General features: G+C 52.6%; 1 protein-coding gene across 1 annotated transcript in view; it reads left to right on the forward strand.

Moving 5' to 3' along the window:
- The window catches only part of LOC134035373 (partitioning defective 3 homolog), a 90962-nt gene that overhangs the window by 67026 nt on the left and 2371 nt on the right, over positions 1–21565 (forward strand). Inside the window, exons 6-7 of the mRNA XM_062480368.1 lie at positions 9589–9727; positions 16437–16564. Coding sequence (XP_062336352.1) covers positions 9589–9727; positions 16437–16564 — 267 coding nt within the window. The remainder of the gene's footprint in view (positions 1–9588; positions 9728–16436; positions 16565–21565) is intronic.

Raw genomic sequence — 21565 nt, forward strand, 5'->3', positions numbered from 1 at the left:
CTGCGGACGGGGCCGGAGGGCCGGAAGGGACTGAGAGCCGCTCTGGTTCCTCTCAGAGCGGTCTGCAGCCCGGTGAGGGAGACGGGAGTCCAGGAGAATCTGAAGATAGTCCTCTCTTTCTTCTTTTTGTTCTTTCACTTCTTCTTTGCTCACTGCTTGCTAAAAGCATTAAGCTGGCAAGTCTCTCTCTCTCTGTCTCCATCTCTCTCTCCTCTCTCTCCCTCTCCGGTTTGGTCTCTCTCATTTAGCATGCTGTTAAACTCCAGACTTGGCAGCCATCTTGTCGTCGGAGCCCCAGGCATCTGCAGTGGCGAGCCGACCTCTTCTTGAGATCTTTCAGGCTCCTCGCTGTCTAAGTGGTGACGGGTGAGCAGACAAGCCCAAACTTCTAGAAGGTTTCTCCTTCCTTCTCTTTGGTCTCTCTCTCTCTCTCAGTTTCTGAATGACAGACAGCAGAACCTCACAGAGGCAGCCTCTCGTTTGAGCGTGCCACACCGGAGTAGCAGAGCTACCTGTGAGAGGCATTTCGATTCAGAATAAGGTTATGGATTCCATATTCCATGGAAACAATCCTCAGATCTATCATGTGGGTGTCTGTAACAGCGTTTGCGAGGCTGGTTTTGTAGTGAGGAGAGGGCTGCTCCAACAGGAACCCTCTTCCTCCCCCCCCCCCGCCTGCAGAGGGCTGGTGTTAGTGGATATCTCATAAAAGACTGATAGCCTAATAAAAACCGAGTTCTCTTTAGGAGAGCACATCAGCCAACTACCTCACACCTGTTTTTATCACCCATCCCTCTCCTTCCCTCTCACTGGACTCTCTAGCTACACCTCAGGGCCTTGATTTGGTCTATAGGCATGGCGTGTGTGTGTGTCTGTGGGTTGGGTACTGTGTGTGTGTGTGTGTGACAACATGTGAGTGATTAGCATGTGTCCATGGTTAGAATGCAGTCTTAGTCTCTGCGCTGTGGCAGCAGTAGTATATTTTTACTGCAATGAGCTAGTGTGCTCCCATTAGGCAGTCCTGCCACTGTCTCACTGAGTGTGTGTGTGCGTGTGTGTGTGTGTGCGCGCGTGTGTGCGTGCGAGAGAGAGGAAAGAGCTCACAAATCAATGGTGTGGGATTATTGGACTTAACATCAAAGTTCATCTCTCTCTTTATGGAGGACACAGCTGTCACTCATACCAGCCGCCTCTCTCTCCCTCTCTCTCTCTCCCTCTCTCTCCCTCTCTCTCCCTCTCTCTCTCCCTCTCTCTCCCTCTCTCTCCCTCTCTCTCTCTCTCTCTCTCTCTCCCTCTCTCTCCCTCTCTCTCCCTCTCTCTCTCTCTCTCTCTCTCTCCCTTTCTCTCCCTCTCTCTCCCTCTCTCTCTCTCTCTCTCTCTCTCTCTCTCTCTCTCTCTCTCTCTCTCTCTCTCTCTCTCTCTCTCTCTCTCTCTCTCTCTCTCTCTCCCTCTCTCTCTCCCTCTCTCTCTCTCTCCCTTTCTCTGCCTCTCTCTCCCTCTCTCTCCCTCTCTCTCTCTCTCTCTCTCTCTCTCTCTCTCTCCCTCTCTCTCCCTCTCTCTCCCTCTCTCTCCCTCTCTCTGTATCTCTCTTGCTCTGGCTGAAGGAGTGTTTAGAGATGTTGCCAGCTTTGGCTGTTCAAAAAACTTTCCCTGGTTGCCTGACACTCATCTTAGTTTCCATGTGACGTTCTGCCGTCAGACAGGCAAGGTCAGTTTTGGTTCTCTTCACCCCAGATGGGCGAGATGTGTTTACGTCGATAGCATGAAAACTTCAAAGGTCAAACATTGGGATGCTGTCTCTGGGTGGATCTTAAACAGAATTATGTGCAATTCAATTTGACGTGTCTCCTGTAGGCAGACGTGAGTTCTGATTTATGAGGAATGTGTTTTCTTTGAATTGACGAACACTGCTGACTGGCAGTAGCATGTTGTCACAACAAGGTTTCATAACACTTTGGTTTTTGCCATCCGTTTATAAACAGAATCTTAGCTCATCAAGTGTGTGTTCCGGAAGGTTCCCCACTGAGTGGTTGCACCTGCCTTCTCCCTGCGGTGTCTTCATTGTTCACCCTGGAAAGGATGCGGGCGGGCGGGTGGGCGGATGTGTGTTCGTGGACAAAACCTCCTCCCAAAGCCCTCTCTGTCTGCTTCTCTTTGAGAAGGCGCCATTGTGACAGGAGCAGAGAGCAGAGGTAGTGCTCTCTAACTAGACAGCTGCAACACTGCCTCCCAGCCTGCCTCCCAGCCTGCCTCCCTGCCTGCCTCCCAGCCTGCCTCCCAGCCTGCCTCCCAGCCTGCCTCCCAGCCTGCCTCCCAGCCTGCCTCCCAGCCTGCCTCCCAGCCTGCCTCCCAGCCTGCCTCCCAGCCTGCCTCCCAGCCTGCCTCCCAGCCTGCCTCCCAGCCTGCCTCCCAGCCTGCCTCCCAGCCTGCCTCCCAGCCTGCCTCCCTGCCTGCCTCCCAGCCTGCCTCCCTGCATGCCTCCCAGCCTGCCTCCCAGCCTGCCTCCCAGCCTGCCTCCCAGCCTGCCTCCCAGCCTGCCTCCCAGCCTGCCTCCCAGCCTGCCTCCCAGCCTGCCTCCCAGCCTGCCTCCCAGCCTGCCTCCCAGCCTGCCTCCCAGCCTGCCTCCCAGCCTGCCTCCCAGCCTGCCTCCCAGCCTGCCTCCCAGCCTGCCTCCCAGCCTGCCTCCCAGCCTGCCTCCCAGCCTGCCTCCCAGCCTGCCTCCCAGCCTGCCTCCCAGCCTGCCTCCCAGCCTGCCTCCCAGCCTGCCTCCCAGCCTGCCTCCCAGCCTGCCTCCCAGCCTGCCTCCCAGCCTGCCTCCCTGCCTGCCTCCCAGCCTGCCTCCCAGCCTGCCTCCCAGCCTGCCTCCCAGCCTGCCTCCCAGCCTGCCTCCCAGCCTGCCTCCCAGCCTGCCTCCCTGCCTGCCTCCCAGCCTGCCTCCCAGCCTGCCTCCCAGCCTGCCTCCCAGCCTGCCTCCCTGCCTGCCTCCCAGCCTGCCTCCCAGCCTGCCTCCCAGCCTGCCTCCCAGCCTGCCTCCCAGCCTGCCTCCCAGCCTGCCTCCCTGCCTGCCTCCCAGCCTGCCTCCCAGCCTGCCTCCCAGCCTGCCTCCCAGCCTGCCTCCCAGCCTGCCTCCCTGCCTGCCTCCCAGCCTGCCTCCCAGCCTGCCTCCCAGCCTGCCTCCCAGCCTGCCTCCCAGCCTGCCTCCCTGCCTGCCTCCCAGCCTGCCTCCCAGCCTGCCTCCCAGCCTGCCTCCCAGCCTGCCTCCCAGCCTGCCTCCCAGCCTGCCTCCCAGCCTGCCTCCCAGCCTGCCTCCCAGCCTGCCTCCCAGCCTGCCTCCCAGCCTGCCTCCCAGCCTGCCTCCCAGCCTGCCTCCCAGCCTGCCTCCCAGCCTGCCTCCCTGCCTGCCTCCCAGCCTGCCTCCCAGCCTGCCTCCCAGCCTGCCTCCCAGCCTGCCTCTGCAAGCTGACAGGCCCCATGCACGCCGGAAAGAGAGACAGAGAGAGAGACACAGAGATGGAGGGATTGTTTTTATCATGTGTCACGGCCGTGTGTGTGTGTGGCGATGTCTTACGGATATACAGTTCAGTGCATGTGTGGCTGGGGGTCATTATACGTCTGTGGTTCTGAAAGGTTTAGAGGCGAGTCTCCAGCCCTCCTCTCTCTCTCTTCTCCTGTCTGCTCTTTGTTCTCTGTCAAGGGTCCTCACCCCCCCCCATGCCCCCCGCCCCCAGACTGAGGGGGGGGGCATGGGGGGGGGGGGGGTTGTTCTTCCTCCCAGTGGGGGGAGAGAGCCTGCGCAGGCACTGTCCCAGACGCCCGTACCGCCAGCCCCCCGCCGGCCAGACCCCCCGCTAACCTCACCCCCGCTAATCAGCGCACCGCGCTCGCCGGTCACGCCATTTCAACACGGGCACTTCTGTGGACAACCTCCGAGGACCCCGCTTCCTTAATAAGCTGCTCTGAAGTCTGAACAGACCTGGTCCACAAAGAAGCTCCCACACACGCGCGCGCGCACACACACACACACACACACACACGCGCGCACGCACACAATTCCACTGTGTACTCCCTGGCCCGTAGTCCTCCCCCCCTCCCCTCCCATCAACATTCTTACCCCCCAAACCTTGGCTGGTAGAAGGGGTCCTCTGCACAGAAGGCGCCCGTGTCGGTGCATCAGTGAGGGGGAACGTGGGTGAAGTCAGCGCCTGACAAATCCAGGGTATTAGCAGGCCTTACCCTGCTAGCAGCTGTCACCTCCACACCCGGGAGCAGAACAGAGGGAGATTCATCACCTGTGGTCCGGAGAGGAAAGAGGAAGAGAGGGATGAAGGGATGGGGTGGTGGGGGAGGAAGAGAGAGAGAGAGAGAGTATGACCACACACGGGTCAGTCGGCAGTTTTCTGATTGCTGCCAAACTCCGGCGGATTGGCCGATATAGGCATCGATTTCTTCAGAAGATTATAGAATTATAGATTATAGATAGATTATATAAATCTCATCCCCTCCTCAGAAATGACCGGCGGTAATGCTGATTTAATCTCCATCTATTTTCCCGGCTCTCTGTAGACGTCTTCTGTAACCTCCTGTCTCTCTCTCTCCCCGCGACGCTACGCCTGCTTTGAAATAAATGAAAGTCCTCCGGGAGATGGAATAAATAGAAGTTAAGCTTCTGAGCTGAAGCAATATGGCTGATGGCTAATGTACGCCTAGCCAGCCCCCCTCATCTGTGCTATGAAGATATGGAGGAGAGAGAGCCAGATCAGATAGTCTGATGGAATTTCAATATACGGTGGATCTGATAAAAAAAAATAACAGCCTCTCTCTGATTTGAAATCACACTTACCACCCAGAACCAACGGTTTGGGCTGTTTCTCCTCATTTCTGTCAGCCCGTCACACCCTCATCTTCCAGCCCCTGCTGTGCCTGCGGTTAGAAGGCCTCCGCTCAGTGAAATGGGACCCTTGTCAGTTGCTGTCAATCTGATTGGCAGCTGTTGTAATCTGACCTCAGATCTTCCATATGGCCCAATAGGGGAGACCCACTCACCTGCCACCTCCTCTCTGATTGGATTAGCTGGCAGTGGTGTTGTCAGGCGTGCTGGGGCAAGCCTGGGTGTGATGGTGAGAGGGGCAGTGTGTTAGCATCCAGTGTGAACCTGCTGGTGTCAGTCTGCTGGCGTTCATGGTGTGTTTGACAGCTGGCCAGTCCTCCTGGATTAAACATGAGACAGGATGCACAGGTCATCAGAAGCCTCGCACAGCCTACCTGGGGAGTGTGAGACACACATACACACTCATCTGCAGGTGAAGGAGAGCCTATCTGGCTGTGAACTCCCGTGTTAGCTGTGTGCGCGTGTGCAGATGAGCCTGCTCGCGGTTGCGTGAGATGTGACCAAAGAGAGAGGTGAGAACCTGACCTTTTACTCTGCGAACACACAGACAGATATCGAATGATGTCGTATTGTAGGCAGGACGATTCCTCTGGCTGGGTAAATGCTACGGCATATGGACGTTTTATCTCTCGCGCGCTTTAATTACCCCCCCTCCCTCCCCCCTCCTCCTCCTCCCAGCCTATTTCCCCCCCGTAACTCAAAGGAAGACCTTAGGAGCGGCTGTTGAGTGTGTCTCACACGACGAACAGGACAGCCATCCTTTACCCTGGGCTCAGGCTCTCGGACACGCTGGTCTTCCCCCTGCAGGGTGTCAGCCTGCTGGGGCCTGGCCCCTCATCAGAGCCCCTCCACGCTCCTCCACGCTCCTCCACGCTCCTCCACGCTCCTCCACACTGCATCACTCTGGACCCTCTGAAACATCCTCTCTAATTGCCAGGGCGGTCTATTGGTGCGAATCTATGACATGTTTTGTTGTGAGCTCTTGTTTGGAAGGCCATTACGCACTCTGATGTATTCAGCGGGGTATTTCTAAGCTCTGACACCTGATGCGACGGCAACAATCATGGAGACTAATTGTGTGTGGAGGTGCTTAAGCATTCAGAGGCTCTCCAAGCGGACAGCTGAATCAATCTTCTTTATATATGGCGATGGAGCTCTCTCTCTCTCTCTATTTATCTCCATGTCTGTTTATCTCTCTCTCTCTGGTCTGTCTCTCTCTCTGGGTCTGTCTCTCTGTCTCTCTGGTCTGTCTCTCTCTCTGGGTCTGTCTCTCTGGTCTGTCTCTCTCTCTGGGTCTGTCTCTCTGTCTCTCTGGTCTGTCTCTCTCTCTGGGTCTGTCTCTCTGGTCTGTCTCTCTCTCTGGGTCTGTCTCTCTGTCTCTCTGGTCTGTCTCTCTCTCTGGGTCTGTCTCTCTGTCTCTCTGGTCTGTCTCTCTCTCTGGGTCTGTCTCTCTGTCTCTCTGGTCTGTCTCTCTCTCTGGGTCTGTCTCTCTGTCTCTCTGGTCTGTCTCTCTCTCTGGGTCTGTCTCTCTGTCTCTCTGGTCTGTCTCTCTCTCTGGGTCTGTCTCTCTGTCTCTCTGGTCTGTCTCTCTCTGGGTCTGTCTCTCTGGTCTGTCTCTCTCTCTGGGTCTGTCTCTCTGTCTCTCTGGTCTGTCTCTCTCTCTGGGTCTGTCTCTCTCTCTGGGTCTCTCTCTCTGCCTCTCTGTGTCTCTCTCTGTGTCTCTCTCGATCCGTTTATCCATCTCTCCATCATTCTCTCTTTTTTTCCCCCTATATCTCTTTGTCTGTCTCGCCCCCCCTCTTTTTCTCTCTCTCTTTTTCTCTCTGCAACCCTCTCTCGCTCTCTCTCCCACTCTCCCTTTATTTGAACTACACAAGCTCCCCAAACTCCCATCATGCATTAGAATATCTTTGTACTGAAGCTTCACATAGAGAGTGCCCTCCAAGAAACTCATCATCTCTGGTCCCGCTGGGTGTGGGGTGAGCGGCAGGGGCCCAGCAGATCATCCGGATAGCGTGGGCCCCCTTTGAACTGCCGTGACAAATCCAGCCATCGTTCGATCCCCGCCCCGCTTCCAGCAAGTTCCACGATGCCATTTTTCTTTAATTTGCTGAAGATCTTGTCTCAGAACAGAGCTTCTCTGTCTAAAAACCTCCATTATCACCACCACCACCCTCCACCTCCACCCTCCCACTGCCTCTATGAAGCCTACACACACACTGTTAGGATAGGAAACTATCCCCCCCATCATATCCACTCAGTCGACACTTGGAGGGTGGTGTGGTGCAGGTTAGAGGGTGGTGTGGTGGAGGGTGGAGGAAGGGGGGGGGTGGTGGTTGGAGTTGCCCTGGGTGGACAGGCAGGGCTCTGGGCTGGTTTCCAGTCGAGGTTATGGTCCCTGTGGCTGTCCTCCCAGCTGAGCTCTGGTGATCCAGCAGACTCCAGAGGTGCTGATGGAAGCGCTGACCTCTGAAAGGTCAGAAAGCGGGGGTGGGGTGTGAGGGTGAGGTAACGCAGGGGGGAGGGAGGGGGGGGGAGGGTGAAGGGGGATTTACGAGGCTGTTTGTTTGGAGTGAAACAGCCCCTCTCCCCCTCTGACCGGCCAGAAGGATTAAGCTGATTGCATACCCTCCAGTTCCCGCATCAGTCCACCCCAGTCCGTCTCGACCAATCATGATACGCCATACTTGCTCGCTCCGTCATGCTACGAGCATGGATGGCAGGCGTGTCGACACCCCTCCCACGGTGTCACAGCAGGTTTGGCGGTGAGCTCATGGTCTGGTTAATGAGTGCGGTGGCAGATGTGGTCCTATCTCTCCTGGTGTGACGCCGGAGCGTGGCAGCGTATGATGTGTGTGAGGACCTGCCAGGCTGGAGGCAGACCCTCTTCAGACTGCTGGAGCCGTCCACACACACTGCAATCATCCCAACAGATGAAGCTGCTCGTTAGATCCATACGAAGGACGCAGTAAACGTTATTCGTTTTCAAAGTGTGGAGGTGAAAAGCGTTGGTATGCTGGACACACAGTGTACTGTGTTCCTTGTCAGTCGTTATCCTACACGTTCCAGGCGCCCGCCCCTTCCTCCGAGGTAGAGGTGCATGTCGAACAGGACTCGTAATGTGATGACATGATGGTGGTTTCTGTGCCAGTGGAAAACCCTTTGCTAAGATGATAACAGATCCAGGTAGCATGTGAGCCTCCTCTCCTTCACTGCACTCAAAGCACACGCTCACGCCAATGAACTGCTTAATAGCCCTCATTCATATAAGTGAACACGAAAGACTTATAAGGGAGCCTTCATTCTCTCTCTCACACACACACACAAATATCGAAATCGTACGGGGTATAGCTAGTACAATTGATTTGGATGGAACCATGAAAGGAGATGGTTGAATGTGTTCCCCTCTGTCCTTTATGAGGTGCCGCTAAACGGGTCTTTAATGAAGGGTGATTGGCAGCACCAGTGTGCTAGTGTCCATTATCATAACAAGGTTGTACTTCACTGTAATCTGCAATTATGGGCTGCAATTGTGCCCGGGCACCTCTGGGTTTAAATGAGCGATCAGGACCTGTGGCAGGCTGGCTGGCTGGCAGGCTGGCTGGCTGGCAGGCTGGCTGGCAGGCAGGCAGGCAGGCCAGAGAGACACCTGGACAACGCCAGGCTGGGTAACAGAAGGGGACAGGGTTCACAGGTTTGACAGTTTGAAGGTGACAAACGTCCATCTTCATCTTGTACCCGTTTGAAGCTATCTCTCTCCTCTCTTTCTCTCACCTCCTCTCTTTCTCTCTCTCCTCTCTTTCTCTCACCTCCTCTCTTTCTCTCTCTCTCCTCTCTTTCACACTCTCTCCCCTCTCTCTTTCTTTCTCTATCTCCTCTTTTTCTTCCTCTCTCACTCACTCTTTCACTCTCGCCCTCTTCCAGTCTTTCCTGTTCTTCCTCCTCTCTCTCTCTCTCTCTCTCTCTCTCTCTCTCTCTCTCTCTCTCTCTCTCTCTCTCTCTCTCTCTCTCTCTCTCTCTCTCTCGTTCAGGCATGCATAAAACATCCTTATTATCAAGCCGGTTGTCTTATCATCATGATGTGGCTTGTCAGGCAGTGTTTCTGCCGGCGGTGATAAAAGCTGCAGCCTGATGAGGCTGAGGGGAGGGTATTGATTCCTATTGACAGGCCTCTCAAAGGCCCTAATGAAGGGGATGGAAATGAGAGTTGAGCGGCCCAGTGTTTAAAGGCTGCTCGGCCAGCCAAGACCCCACGCTCTGGAAGGAGAGGGGACGCTCTGGAAGGAGAGGGGACGTGTCACCTACAATGGTGCTCAGGGGAAGCACCCTCCCCCTCCCTCCCTCCCCCTCCCTCCCTCCCCCTTACCTCCTTCACCCCCCCCTCCCTCCCACCTTACCCCCCTCCCTCCCCCTCCCTCCCCTCCACCCTCATCTGGTGCTCTAATGGATCAGGGAGGTTTTAGCAGCAGACCTTGAGCTGGGCTCACCCTTCCTGGTCGCTGGCGTATGGATTTTAGGAGAGCACTTCACTTTGCTTGATCGCTTCAGTGTCGGGTTCTTTTCCCAGCATGGGAGCGATGCGCAAAGCATCAACCGTGGTTTTGCAATGCTCAGTGCTGTCTTGAATGACATTTTATTCTCTCATTTAACTCTCGTTCTGACTTTCTCTCTCTCTCTCTCTCTCTCTCTCTGTTACACAGCAGTCACGTGGCGCCTAGCAACCATGACCGGATACACATGCTGAGGCATGAGTTCCAGGCTGCCAGACAGGAAGAGGAGGAGCCAGCTGAGAGGAGACACACCTACAGCTTCGACCTGCAGCAGAGACAGCAGTCCTGGGTGAGTGTGTGGCCCCTCCCCCACCCCCTACCCTCCACCCCCTCCACCCCCTCCACCCCCCCCCCCCACCTCCCCTCCACCCCCCCCCACACCCCCCCCCCCCCCCCCCACCCCCTTCCCCCCACCCCCTCGGCTTCACCGACCCTGGGCCTTATCACAGAGGGACGGTCATTTGACCAGTGCTGGTTTACAGTGACTCTCTGGGAGGAGTGTGGACAGTCAGTGAGAGACAGCTTTGATACGTACAGTTACAGTCAGTAGAATTCATCAGAGTAATTGTGAAATAACAGCCACACTTTACATTTTCACCTTTAACAGACTTAATTAAAAAAGGGATTTTTAATTAAATTTGTACAACATATCGCTTTTTTTTGTACCCGTTTTGATTGATCTCAGACTGCAGTGGGATTTGTGTTGATTTTTAATTGCAAAATGTAATCAAGTTAATTCCTTTTTATTATTGAGAAATTACATCTCTCACTTTACCCACTGTGTGTGAAAAGTCAAACTGTATTTAGTTGAACTGTAGTTCAGTACCATACTTTACATTACTTTTTACGGTGGGTAATTAGTTTTACCCTCAGGCAAACTGAACACACATACTTCTGAACATCATCTGTACGAGCGCCCCATCTCCATGTTTTCCTACGATGTCACTGTGTGTTACCAAGTCTGTCGTTCCTCTTGAAGAGGTCAGAAGTTATCCCGTTACCTTCTGCTATAAACAACCACAGAAAGGGGCCTCCCCCAGTCTAGCCGGATGGGAACTGACTCACATGGGGTCAAAGGTCAAATAATTGTGTGTCTTTGCGATGTAATGGTTTGGGACAAACACGATGACCTGTCTTGTGGTTTCCTGCGAGGCTCAGAGGGAATGGGAACAGATGACAGGCTAATTACCACGTGGAATAGCTCTGCTTCCTAAACTACGGGTCAACGTGTCGACCTAGCCTCGCTGAAATATGCGGCCTCCATTTATTTGTTCTCCCTTTGCCAGAATTTCCCTCCCTGAGAACAGGAATCCTCATTCCAGTGGCTTTCTGTCTAGTGTTGCTCTAAACTGAGACTCAAACCGCTATTGCACCAACACTCACATGGTCTCCACTCTACCCATCTTTATCCGAGTGTGATCAATGCTTCAGCAGGTAGTTTCAGCCAGCCTCCTTATTCATATTCCACACACACCACACACTCCATACACACCACACACACACCACACACACCCAAGAGAGAACAAGCAGCTTTTATTTACTCCTAGTTTACCGAGCGCTGCTAGCCCTATCGATAGATCAAAGCCCCCTAGCTCTGTCTAATGTCGTCACCATGTCTCTCTGTGTTAGGCTAGTAGAGGCCTACGCTAGCTGGTAGCCCAGCCAGGCTCAGAACTCCTAATTGCTCCTGATTGTTGACATTGTTGAAAGACTCGCTATTCCAGCAGTAATAACACCAAGAAGGTCCCAGGAGAAGTGGGGGGTGGGCTTTTTAAACCCTCTTTCATGTTCCTTCGCTGTGAGAACATGGATTCCCAACGACACGACTGGTTCAGATGAAGCTCGCATGCAGACTAAGCTGTCCATGTTCAAGCCGTTCAAACGAACTGAGGACATCTAAAGAGCTGTCTCTGAAGCTGTGCCCCTACATGACACCGTCATGTACGCTGTTGAAATGTCTACGTCTGCTTTTGAAAGGCTGTCCATACCAGCAGGGAAGTACATCTGCAGGCCCAGAGAAATCTGTTCACCAACAAGTGAAGTGTGTTGAGATCTAGCATAATGCACTCTGTAGCTCCAAACATGGGTGTGTGTGTGTGTGTGTGTGTGTGGCTTGGTCGGCCCTAGCCCTGAGGAGGCAGACATAAACACACACTCTGTAGCTCCAGATACACCTCCTGCCGTAACCTTCCAGAGAAAACAAACAGGTCTGAGTTTGTGTCGACTAGAGAACACGCTGTTAGCTTTGCGGCGGTGTCGCTTACTGAAATCATCTTGGTCTGCCTGCGCCACGGGACTCACTTTGCAAGGAGCAGCTATCCTAAAGTCAGGACAAGAGAGACAATCACAGACAGAAAGAAGGAATCTCTGAGAGAGAGAGAGAAAGAGAGAGAGGGGGGGAAGGAGAGAACAGAGACTTATGATAAACAGGTAGAAGGAGAGACAGTGACAGAGCTAGTTGTCTGGGAGGTGGAGATCCGCAGGTCCACTTCTTCCAGGGACTGAGAGAATAACTGAGTGTGTCTGCTGCGGCCTCCAGGGGCCTCTGGAACGAGAAGGCTCTGGGCCGGAGTCTTCAGTCTGGAATAGAGTAAGGATGCTAAACGGCCCATGTTTGTTCAGCCCAGCCCCAGCTCAGTGTTCAGCCCAGCTCAGTGTTCAGCCCAGCTCAGTGTTCAGCCCAGCTCTCAGTGTTCAGCCCAGCTCTCAGTGTTCAGCCCAGCCCAGCTCAGTGTTCAGCCCAGCTCTCAGTGTTCAGCCCAGCCCAGCTCAGTGTTCAGCCCAGCTCTCAGTGTTCAGCCCAGCCCAGCTCAGTGTTTCAGCCCAGCTCTCAGTGTTCAGCCCAGCTCTCAGTGTTCAGCCCAGCCCAGCTCAGTGTTCAGCCCAGCTCTCAGTGTTCAGCCCAGCCCAGCTCTCAGTGTTCAGCCCAGCCCAGCTCTCAGTGTTCAGCCCAGCCCAGCTCTCAGTGTTCAGCCCAGCCCAGCTCTCAGTGTTCAGCCCAGCCCAGCTCTCAGTGTTCAGCCCAGGCATGTTCCTGTCTCCCTCCCACCATGCAGGGAAGGGAGATTTCCAGATGTGCATCATCATATTAAAACTCTATTAACCCTTGTGTTATCTTCGGGTCATTCTGACCCATCAGTCATTGTGACCCACCGTCGTATTGCGACAAATTTACCTCATACAAAAACAAAGTGAAGCATTTTCTTTTAACTGTCGGGCTGTCTCAGACCCCCCACATTGGAATGGTTAAAAGAAAATTATTTTTATTTGTTTTTGTATGGGTAAAATTGGGGTAAACACAACGATGGTTCGTTATGAACCTTTGGGTCATGTGACCCGAAGGCAGCACGAGGGTTAAAACTGTGAATTTGCCAGAGTGTTGCTTCTCTCTCTCTCTCTCTCTCTCTCTCTCTCTCTCTCTCTCTCTCTCTCTCTCTCTCTCTCTCTCTCTCTCTCTCTCTCTCTCTCTCTCTCTCTCTCTCTCTCTCTCTCTCTCTCTCTCCCCCTCTCTCATATCTTCCATAAAACAAAATCTTTGTTGTTGGTTGTGAGGGCATGCCTGTTGTGTGTGTGACACACAGAAGAGGTGAGCAGTGTTCTCCTACCCTGGATGATCAACACTCCCTCCTCCTCTTAAAGCCCTTATTCAGGAGAATTCCTTAATTTTACAATCAGTCCACCCGCACCGTTTTCTAAACACAGCCACTATGGAAGGAAACACACAGCCACCATGCAGCTTTCAAGGCTTCGAGGCTTTCAAAAGGTGTGTGTGTTTTGTTTCATCACACATTGTGTGTGTGTTTTGTATATGTAGGGAACATGGTGGTGTGTGTGTTTTCCCATGCAGTCATGTGAGACATAAGCCCTTTATAAGTGAAGTCACTTGACTGTCCCAGAGGGCAAGGTCAGGTCAGGGTTTGATGTACAACACCTTTGTACAAAGTCTGTCAGCCAAGGCTTGGGTTAGGTCACTGGAACAATACATGGATTATAAGTGAGATATATAGTCATGGTTATTCACAGATAACACGCTCGCTATTCATAGCCGCTTAACACGGCCTGCCTACTTACAGAACAGTATTTTTACGGAGAGATAAGATAGTGCTCGTCAGGAGGGTGTTGAGAGCAAGCTGGAGAGAGGAGAGGAGTGGATTACTCTGTTCCCTTATTCTAAATAACACGTGTCATCTACCCCCCCCCCCCCCATTGTCCTGCTCTCATACACACAGCTTGGTCTAGTTCTAGTTAAGAGTTGGACCATAAAATAGACCTGTCTGAAAGATTCATTCAGACAGGCTAGGCCAGGCTCGACTAGACCATGCTAAGACAGGCTAGGCTAGGCCAGGCTAAGACAGGCTAGGCCAGGCTAGACTAGGCCAGGCTAAGACAGGCTAGGCCAGGCTAGACTAGGGCAGGCTAAGACAGGCTAGGCCAGGCTAGACTAGGCCAGGCTAAGACAGGCTAGGCCAGGCTAGACTAGGGCAGGCTATGACAGGCTAGGTCAGGCAAAGACAGGCTAGGACAGGCTACTTTTGGAAGGTTTTGTCCAGCTTGTTGATGCGTAGGAGTAGTTAACTCTGTGATGTGGAGATAACCAAACCACTGCCGCACACACACACACCTCCCACCCCGTTTTGCTTCTCTGGACGGAGAGTAGGAAGTGGTGGAGGACCACACTCATAGCCATCCCCTGCAGCCCTCCCCTCCAGCCCTCCCCTCCAGCCCTCCCCTCCAGCCCACCCCTCCAGCCCTCCCCTCCAGCCCACCCCTCGTGACCACAGATGGACAAGCGCTGCCGCTGGTAATGAATTGGTCAAATGAGTTCTAAATGAGGGGGTTGGAGGGGAATTCATTACTGTCTTTTTCTTTCTCTTTCTCTGTTTCTTTTTCTCTATCTATCTTTCTCTGTCTGTTTCTCTATCTATCTCCTCTCTCTCTTTCTCTGTCTCTCCTTCCCTCCCTCCTTCCCTCCCTCTCTCCCACTTCCCTTTCATGTCCTTAGTTGTGCGTACAGTCGGGTCCATTAGCAGGGAAATGCTTTCCATATGGCTGTTGGGTGGGTCTAGCCTGAGCTCTGGAAGCTATTCCCCATGCAGAGGGGTAAACAGTGCTGGGAGGGGCGCCACATGTATGATCTGACCCGTGTCCCCACCCGGCTCTCATATCTAGGCAGGGCTTGCTTGCTTGCCTCTTCAGGATCTCTTCAGTCTCTGGCTCCAGCTTTTGTTTTGAAGGTCTAAAGGTTCCCTGTCCACCAGCTGGTTGTTACAGGTTCTTATTGTTTGATGGCTGTAAATCATTCACATAATTACTGTGTTTCCTCCCCTTTCTCCGCCTAAACGTTCTTATGTTTAAACAGGTGGTATTATTTTTTAAAGATTTCTTCTTTTTTCGCTTTGACATTGAAGGAATGGGGTGGGGGGGGGACGTGAGGTGGGGGGGGGGGGGGCATGTCATGTTGACATCATTTTTCCTGTTATTACATTTTTTTAACGTATATCCGCGTCCCTTTGATTGAATTTCAACAAATGTCATGTTTTATACGGCATCGTATTCCAGCCCGGCGCTGAATAATCAGATTGGGCTTTCCCATTTAATGACATTACTCTGACTGATTCATTCTCACGGACGTTTCACATGAACGTTCTACATGGCGTCATCTCCGTCTGTGGAACATCAGCTCAGGCTTTGAGAACCTGAGCTCAAGGCCCTGAAAACACACACACATACGCACACACACATACACACACACATCCATCCCCGTTCTAATTGCATTAAAAGTTTGTTTCTGCAAGGCTAATTATTTTCTCGAATTCGCTTTTAGCCCCAATAAAATAATTTCTCCTCTCCACCGTTAGTTGATCTCATATTAGTTTGTGTGCCCAAGCACTCTGAGCAGGAGAGATTTGTTATTCCTGTGAAACGTGAAACATTCGTCTGGATTCATTTGACACACTTGTAATACTGTTATTTCTTCTCAGAGAGAGAGGGGGCTGGCTTGGTTTGAGGGCGAGGAAGTAATTGTGCTATTATTGCAGCTGTCCAAGTGGGAGGGAAGCGGCCATATTGGAAAAACACAGTGTTTTCAGGCTGACAGACAGCTCCTTGTTACAGTATCACTTCACCGGTCCTAAAGACATGTAAATACAACTTCCACTTGATGGAACAGCTCTTACAATGTGAGGATACAAGCACTATCCTGGCTGTGGGGATAATTGGCTTGTTTTTAAAGCAGATAGCTCATTAGCTTTGTGGTTTGTGTAGCAGGGGGTGATTCTCTCATGTCAACCGCTCTGGAGAGAGAACACAGTCAGCACACTCACTTACTGGTTCTGTATTTAGGTGTTTGTGTGTACTTGAGCAAGCCGTTTCGTGTGTGACTGTGTGTGTGTGTGAATGTGTGTGTGTGTAACAGTGTGTGTGTGAATGTGTGTGTAACAGTGTGTGTGACTGTGTGTGTGTGTGACGGTGTGTGTGTGAATGTGTGTGTAACAGTGTGTGTGACTGTGTGTGTGTGTGACGATGTGTGTGTAACAGTGTGTGTGACTGTGTGTGTGTGTGACGGTGTGAGATGTAGATGGAGGAGGTAATGGTTCTGCCTGGTCACGCCTCACACGAGGTCAAGGACACATTGACTGGTCTAGTGTTATCAGGAAGCTCTCAAGTCAGGGGTCTCATGTCAGCTCTGCTTCATTAACACCCCTCATCACCAACACCTTCCTGTTAACCACTTACCTACCAGCACGCTGACGCCTCTCCCTCTCACACAATGCCGATGCCCCCCCCCTAACACACACACACACACACACACTCACACGCACATTCACACACACACACACACTCTGCAACCCCTCCTTCATCCTCCCCTGCTTTGAGTGTGTCAGTGTCATTGGAAACCGTTATCATGCTTGTCAACACTGTGTGTGTGTGGTGCATGTCCCTGTGTGTGTGTGTGTGTGCGTCCCTGTGTGTGTGTGTGCGTGTCCTGTGTGTTCCAGAGCCACGCGGGCGGCTGCATGCAGACGGGTCGTCACTCTGTGTCGGTGGAGTCTCAGGCCCAGAGACAGAGACAGGACGAGACAGAGGCCTTCCATCAGGCCCAGAGACAGTACTGCTCACTGCCACGGTAACCAGCCTCAACCACCTCTCCTGGGTCCTGTCAACCCTTCTCTCTCTCTCTCTCTCTCTCTCTCTCTCTCTCTCTCTCTCTCTCTCTCTCTCTCTCTCTCTCTGTCTCTCTGTCTCAGTGTCTGTCTCTGTGTCTGTCTCTCTCTTCTCTCTGTCTTTCTCTCTGTCTCTCTCTTTTCTCTGTCTCTCTCTTCTCTCTTTCTCTCTCTGTCTCTCTCTTCTCTCTGTTTCTCTCTCTGTCTCTCTTCTCTCTGTCTCTCTCTCTCTGTCTCTCCTCCATGGCTCCAGTGCTCCACTCTTGTCGTATCTCTCTCTTCCCGTCGCCTTCTTTTAACTTCACCTTCTCTTCCTGGTCTTCTCTTCTGGGCGGTTGATCTGATTTCGGATATCTGTCTGAACCCTCAAAGTCAGACGTTTTCAAAGCACTGTTTGACTTATCTCCAGACATTTCGAAAATTATAGTTCTTTGGCCTCCTTAAATCCAATCATTTAATACAATCGTCAGGAATGTTCAGCTGCGTTGAGTCAATGTTGACCCAAGGAGGAAGTGAGGGCTTTGACACGACCATCAAACTTCATACCTCCTCCAGAGTACTCACACAAGCCTCCCTCGCCAACCTGCTTTCAAAAGGAAGTTTATCTTGGCTGCTTCCTTCCATCCGTGGGCTACATGGCGTTTCAGAGCTGTCACTGCCTCACTTCAACCCCCCCACCACCACCCCCTCCTTTTAAATATTCTTTGCATGTTTGTCATAGATATCAATAAAGCTGACTGTATCTGAGATCTGGAAGCCTGGGGCTCCACGTTCAGAATGGCTGTTTGTACTTCCTGCTGTCTCTGGGAGACGTTTGGTTAAGCTTCGACATCTCTCGCTAATCGCTCTCAACCGATGCAAATCAGAAAGGGCCGACCTGCCTTCAGCTTCACAGACTTAAAGAGAAAGTAAATCTTAACTGAAGGCTGTGCTGATACACTTTGACTGACTGCTCCTCTTTCTCCACTTCTTCAAACATCGTTTTTCTTTTTTTCTTTCTTTCCCCCAAGTTTGTAATGCTAAAGGCGACCCAAAGTCAGTTATGAAATCACACAATGTTATTTAAGAGGGAAGATATTATAGTTGAAAGGTAATTCATTTTACTTTTCGCAGAGTTAGAATGTGTTCCAGATCATTGCTACATGGTCTGTTTAAACAATGACAGAACACTGTGCGCATGTGTGTGTGTGTGCGAGTGTGTCTGTGTGTGTGGTCCACTCATGGCTTTATTGCCCAAAGAAGCCTTTGTCTTCCGAGACGTGTAATTCCATGTTTGGGGAGAACCAGGGCTCGGAACAAACAAACACAAGCAAACCAACCTCCTCTTCTCCAGACACAGATGCACTAGTCTGCAGTGTGTGGTCTCCCTTCCGACTCTAACAACCCTCCTCTAACTCCACACGCCATGTTCCTGCCCACAGCTATAGATTTCCTTGTGGTCCACACAGAGACACACAACCAATCAATACGTGTTGCGTTGCCCTGACCAATCCATACATCTCCTTCACAGTTTTTGCTTGTGTTATTTGATGTGACATTTTCCCTCCCTCAACCTCACGTCCGAGGCTGCCTCTGGGAGAGCTTCCTGTGGCCTGTCAAAGGGCTATCGGGCCCTAGATGTGCATTCCTCCCCTGTAATCTCCCAGAGCCCTAGTTAGCCGGGGTGGGCTCAGCCCGGCTTGAACCCTGACCCATGACCCCTCTAGAGGACCCACCAGAGCCCCTGTTTGGACACGACTGCTCATTAGGAGCAGTCGGGATCTGGGACCTCATTCCCCGGATTAATACCCACAATCCTCCCCTCCTCCCTCCACATGTAATGACTCTGAAATGGAAAGTAAGGGCAGTCATCCATACAGCCCAGGCACGGAGACAATCCAGAGAAAAAAAGTAAAGAGAGAGAGAGGAAGAAGAACGGAGAGAGAGAGAGAGAGAGAGAGAGAGAGAGAGAGAGAGAGAGAGAAGGACGGGAAAAAATATGGAGAGAGAGAAAGAGAGAGGGAGAGAGAGAGAGAGAGAGGAAGAAGTACGGGAAGAAAGATGGAGAGAGAGAGAGCAGAAACAAAACAGCGAAACATGCCTTCCTGGCCTCCTGGCCCCGGCCTCCTGGCCAGCAGGAGCTGCTATCAGATTACAGCGAGGCTTAGCCAGGAGCTGGGAGATGAGGCCGTGAGGGCACACACTGTCTCTTTAATGAAGCCTTGTTATTGGAGCGGGATTAGCAGGGTCTGGGCACGGAAGATATGCGGGAGGGAGGGAGGGGGGGGGGGGGTGGGGGAGGGGGGGGGGGGGGGGGTCTGGGCACGGAAGATATGCGGGAGGGAGGGAGGGGGGGGGGGGGGGTGGAGAGGGGGGGAGGGGATGAGGGGGAGAGGGAGGGATAGTTTGAGGAGGTGAGAAAGATGGAGGGAAAGGAGGAGAGACAAGGTGGTGGGAGATGGCAGAGGAAGGGATTGAGAGAGAAGGAGGGAGACAGAGAGAGAGGCAGGGAGACAGAGAGAGAGGCAGGGACAGAGAGAGAGAGAGAGAGAGAGAGAGAGAGAGAGAGAGAGAGAGAGAGAGAGAGAGAGAGAGAGAGGGGGGATTAACCCTTGTAACAGTCATGATCTGTTTTTGAACAGTGACGTGTTGGAGCTACTCAGAGCTACTCTGCCCAAAACCCACATTCCTCCTGTAAACCAAAACAACTCAGCTTCCTCCAGGACAACCAAAACATTGTTCCAAGGTTTTTTTTTTAATTATTAGTTTGTTTGTATAAAACTCCCATGAGATCTAGGTACATTTGACTGCTTCGCTTTCCTCACGTGGACACGTGTGACTGTTTGTGATGTTGATGAACGACGATTGATACCAGCTGCATTACAGACACACACACACACAGAGACACACACACACAGAGACACACACACACAGAGACACACACACACAACACACGGCTGTTTGTTGTGTTCTGTCCCACGTTTGGTGTAGCTCCATCTCCTCCATCTCTCCTCCCTCTCCATCTCTCCTCCATCTCTCCTCCCTCTCCATCTCTCCTTCCTCTCTCCTCCCTCTCTCCTCCCTCTCTCCTCCCTCTCCATCTCTCCTCCATTTCTCCTCCCTCTCTCCTCCCTCTCTCCTCCCTCTCTCATCCCTCTCTCCATCTCTCCTCCCTCTCTCCTCCCTCTCTCCTCCCTCTATTCTCCCTCTCTCCATATCTCCTCCCTTTCTCCTCCCTCTCTCCTCCATCTCTCCTCCCTCTCTGCTCTCAGCGTCCAGCTCCTCCGTCCTGGAGAGAGAAGAGAGCATCAGACATTAGTAATCAATCCTTAGCAGTACCATATGGTTTCAACCAGCTTGAATACACACACACACACTCACACTGTATAAAACACAAGTGTGTGACTTGCACATGACTGAGCTCTGTAAATAAACAGCTCTCCCAGGAGTCAGCATGTCCAGTGGAAATGTATCCCTGTGGGCCACATGAGCTTGACTCTGTGTTCAGCATGTGTTCAGACTCTCACTGCAGACAGGCTCTGCATCTGCCCTGGCTGATTCCCCATCCAGTTCTCTATACACTACACACACACACACACACATGTGCACACACACACGTGCACACGAGCACTCCCAGCCCCAGACTGTGTGAACACACAGCATGTGTTTCAGCTCATCCTCTCCTCAGCCAGAGCTGACCGGGAGGACTGTCGTTGGCCGTCCTCGGTGGTGGAGATGTGGGATTCTCATCAGAACAACAGGGAACTCACTGTCTTGGAGGGAGGGAGGGAGGGAGGGAGGGAGGGAGGGAGGGAGGCTGCAGAAGATGAGACCAGGAAGTGTTCTGTTCTGCTCTGTTGTGATTGGGTGAGGGCTTCACCATATGAAGTACACAGCTACAGGCTGGACCGGTTCAAACTAAAGTCAACCTTGGCTTTAAAACTCAAATTCTTGCGCTCAGATCTGACGGACGGCTGTCTGATGGAGGGGGGGAGAGGCGACCTGATCTGCAGGTGCATTAAGTCATTTCCTAGACAGACAGTAAGCCTGACAGTTCCACAGATAAGGGAGTCATCTGCAGGCAGCCAGGCTGGGGTGTGAGGGGGTGAGGGTGTGTGAGGGGGAGGGTGATGGTGTGGGTGAGGGTTGTAAGGAAGCGTGCAGGTCTGGCAGGCTCCCAGTCCATGTTCAGACTGAACTCCAAACCCTTTTAAGCCGGTGAAGAGGTCACGGAGATGTGAATGGGATTTCTTTTTGCACCCGAACGCAAAAGACTGCTTCACAGGTCTTCCATCGCGCCTCTGCCCTAATGGATCCCTGACACACACACACAGACGCACACACACACACATACACAGACGCACACACACACAGACGCACAGACGCACACACACACACACACACAGACACACGCACACACACACACACACACAGACGCACACACACACACAGACGCACACACACACACAGACGCATACACACACACAGACGCACACACACACAGACGCACACACACACACGCACACACACAGACGCACACACACACAACTTTAGCCTAAGATGTGCAGCGATGGCTATTAGGCATGATTTGTGGGATTTGTGTGTGTGTGTGTGTGCGTGTGTGTGTGTGTGTGCTGAGTCACTCAGGAAGGGACAGACCTGAGAATGTACAGAGCAGACTTGGAGCAAGAGCAGCCATTCCGTTTGTGTTGGCCGTGAAATCTCTTTTTGCATTTCCTGAGAGAGGGGGGTGACTGGGCGAGGCCAGCCCTGTTTCTGTGGAGGTTTTAACATTGTGTTTATTTATGCTTTGGAACTAGTAGTCCTGCAGGCGTTTAGGCTTCCTCCATTCATCCTCTCTCTCTCTCTCTCTCTCTCTCTCTCTCTCTCGCCCTCTCTCTCTGAATTTCTTTACCATCTCTCTCGAGTTTCTTGTCTCCTCATACTCAAGGCCTGTACCCTGCAGGTGAGGGCTGAACAGAGGC

The sequence above is a fragment of the Osmerus eperlanus genome, chromosome 15, assembly GCF_963692335.1.
Source record: "Osmerus eperlanus chromosome 15, fOsmEpe2.1, whole genome shotgun sequence".
NCBI classification, from domain to species: domain Eukaryota; kingdom Metazoa; phylum Chordata; class Actinopteri; order Osmeriformes; family Osmeridae; genus Osmerus; species Osmerus eperlanus.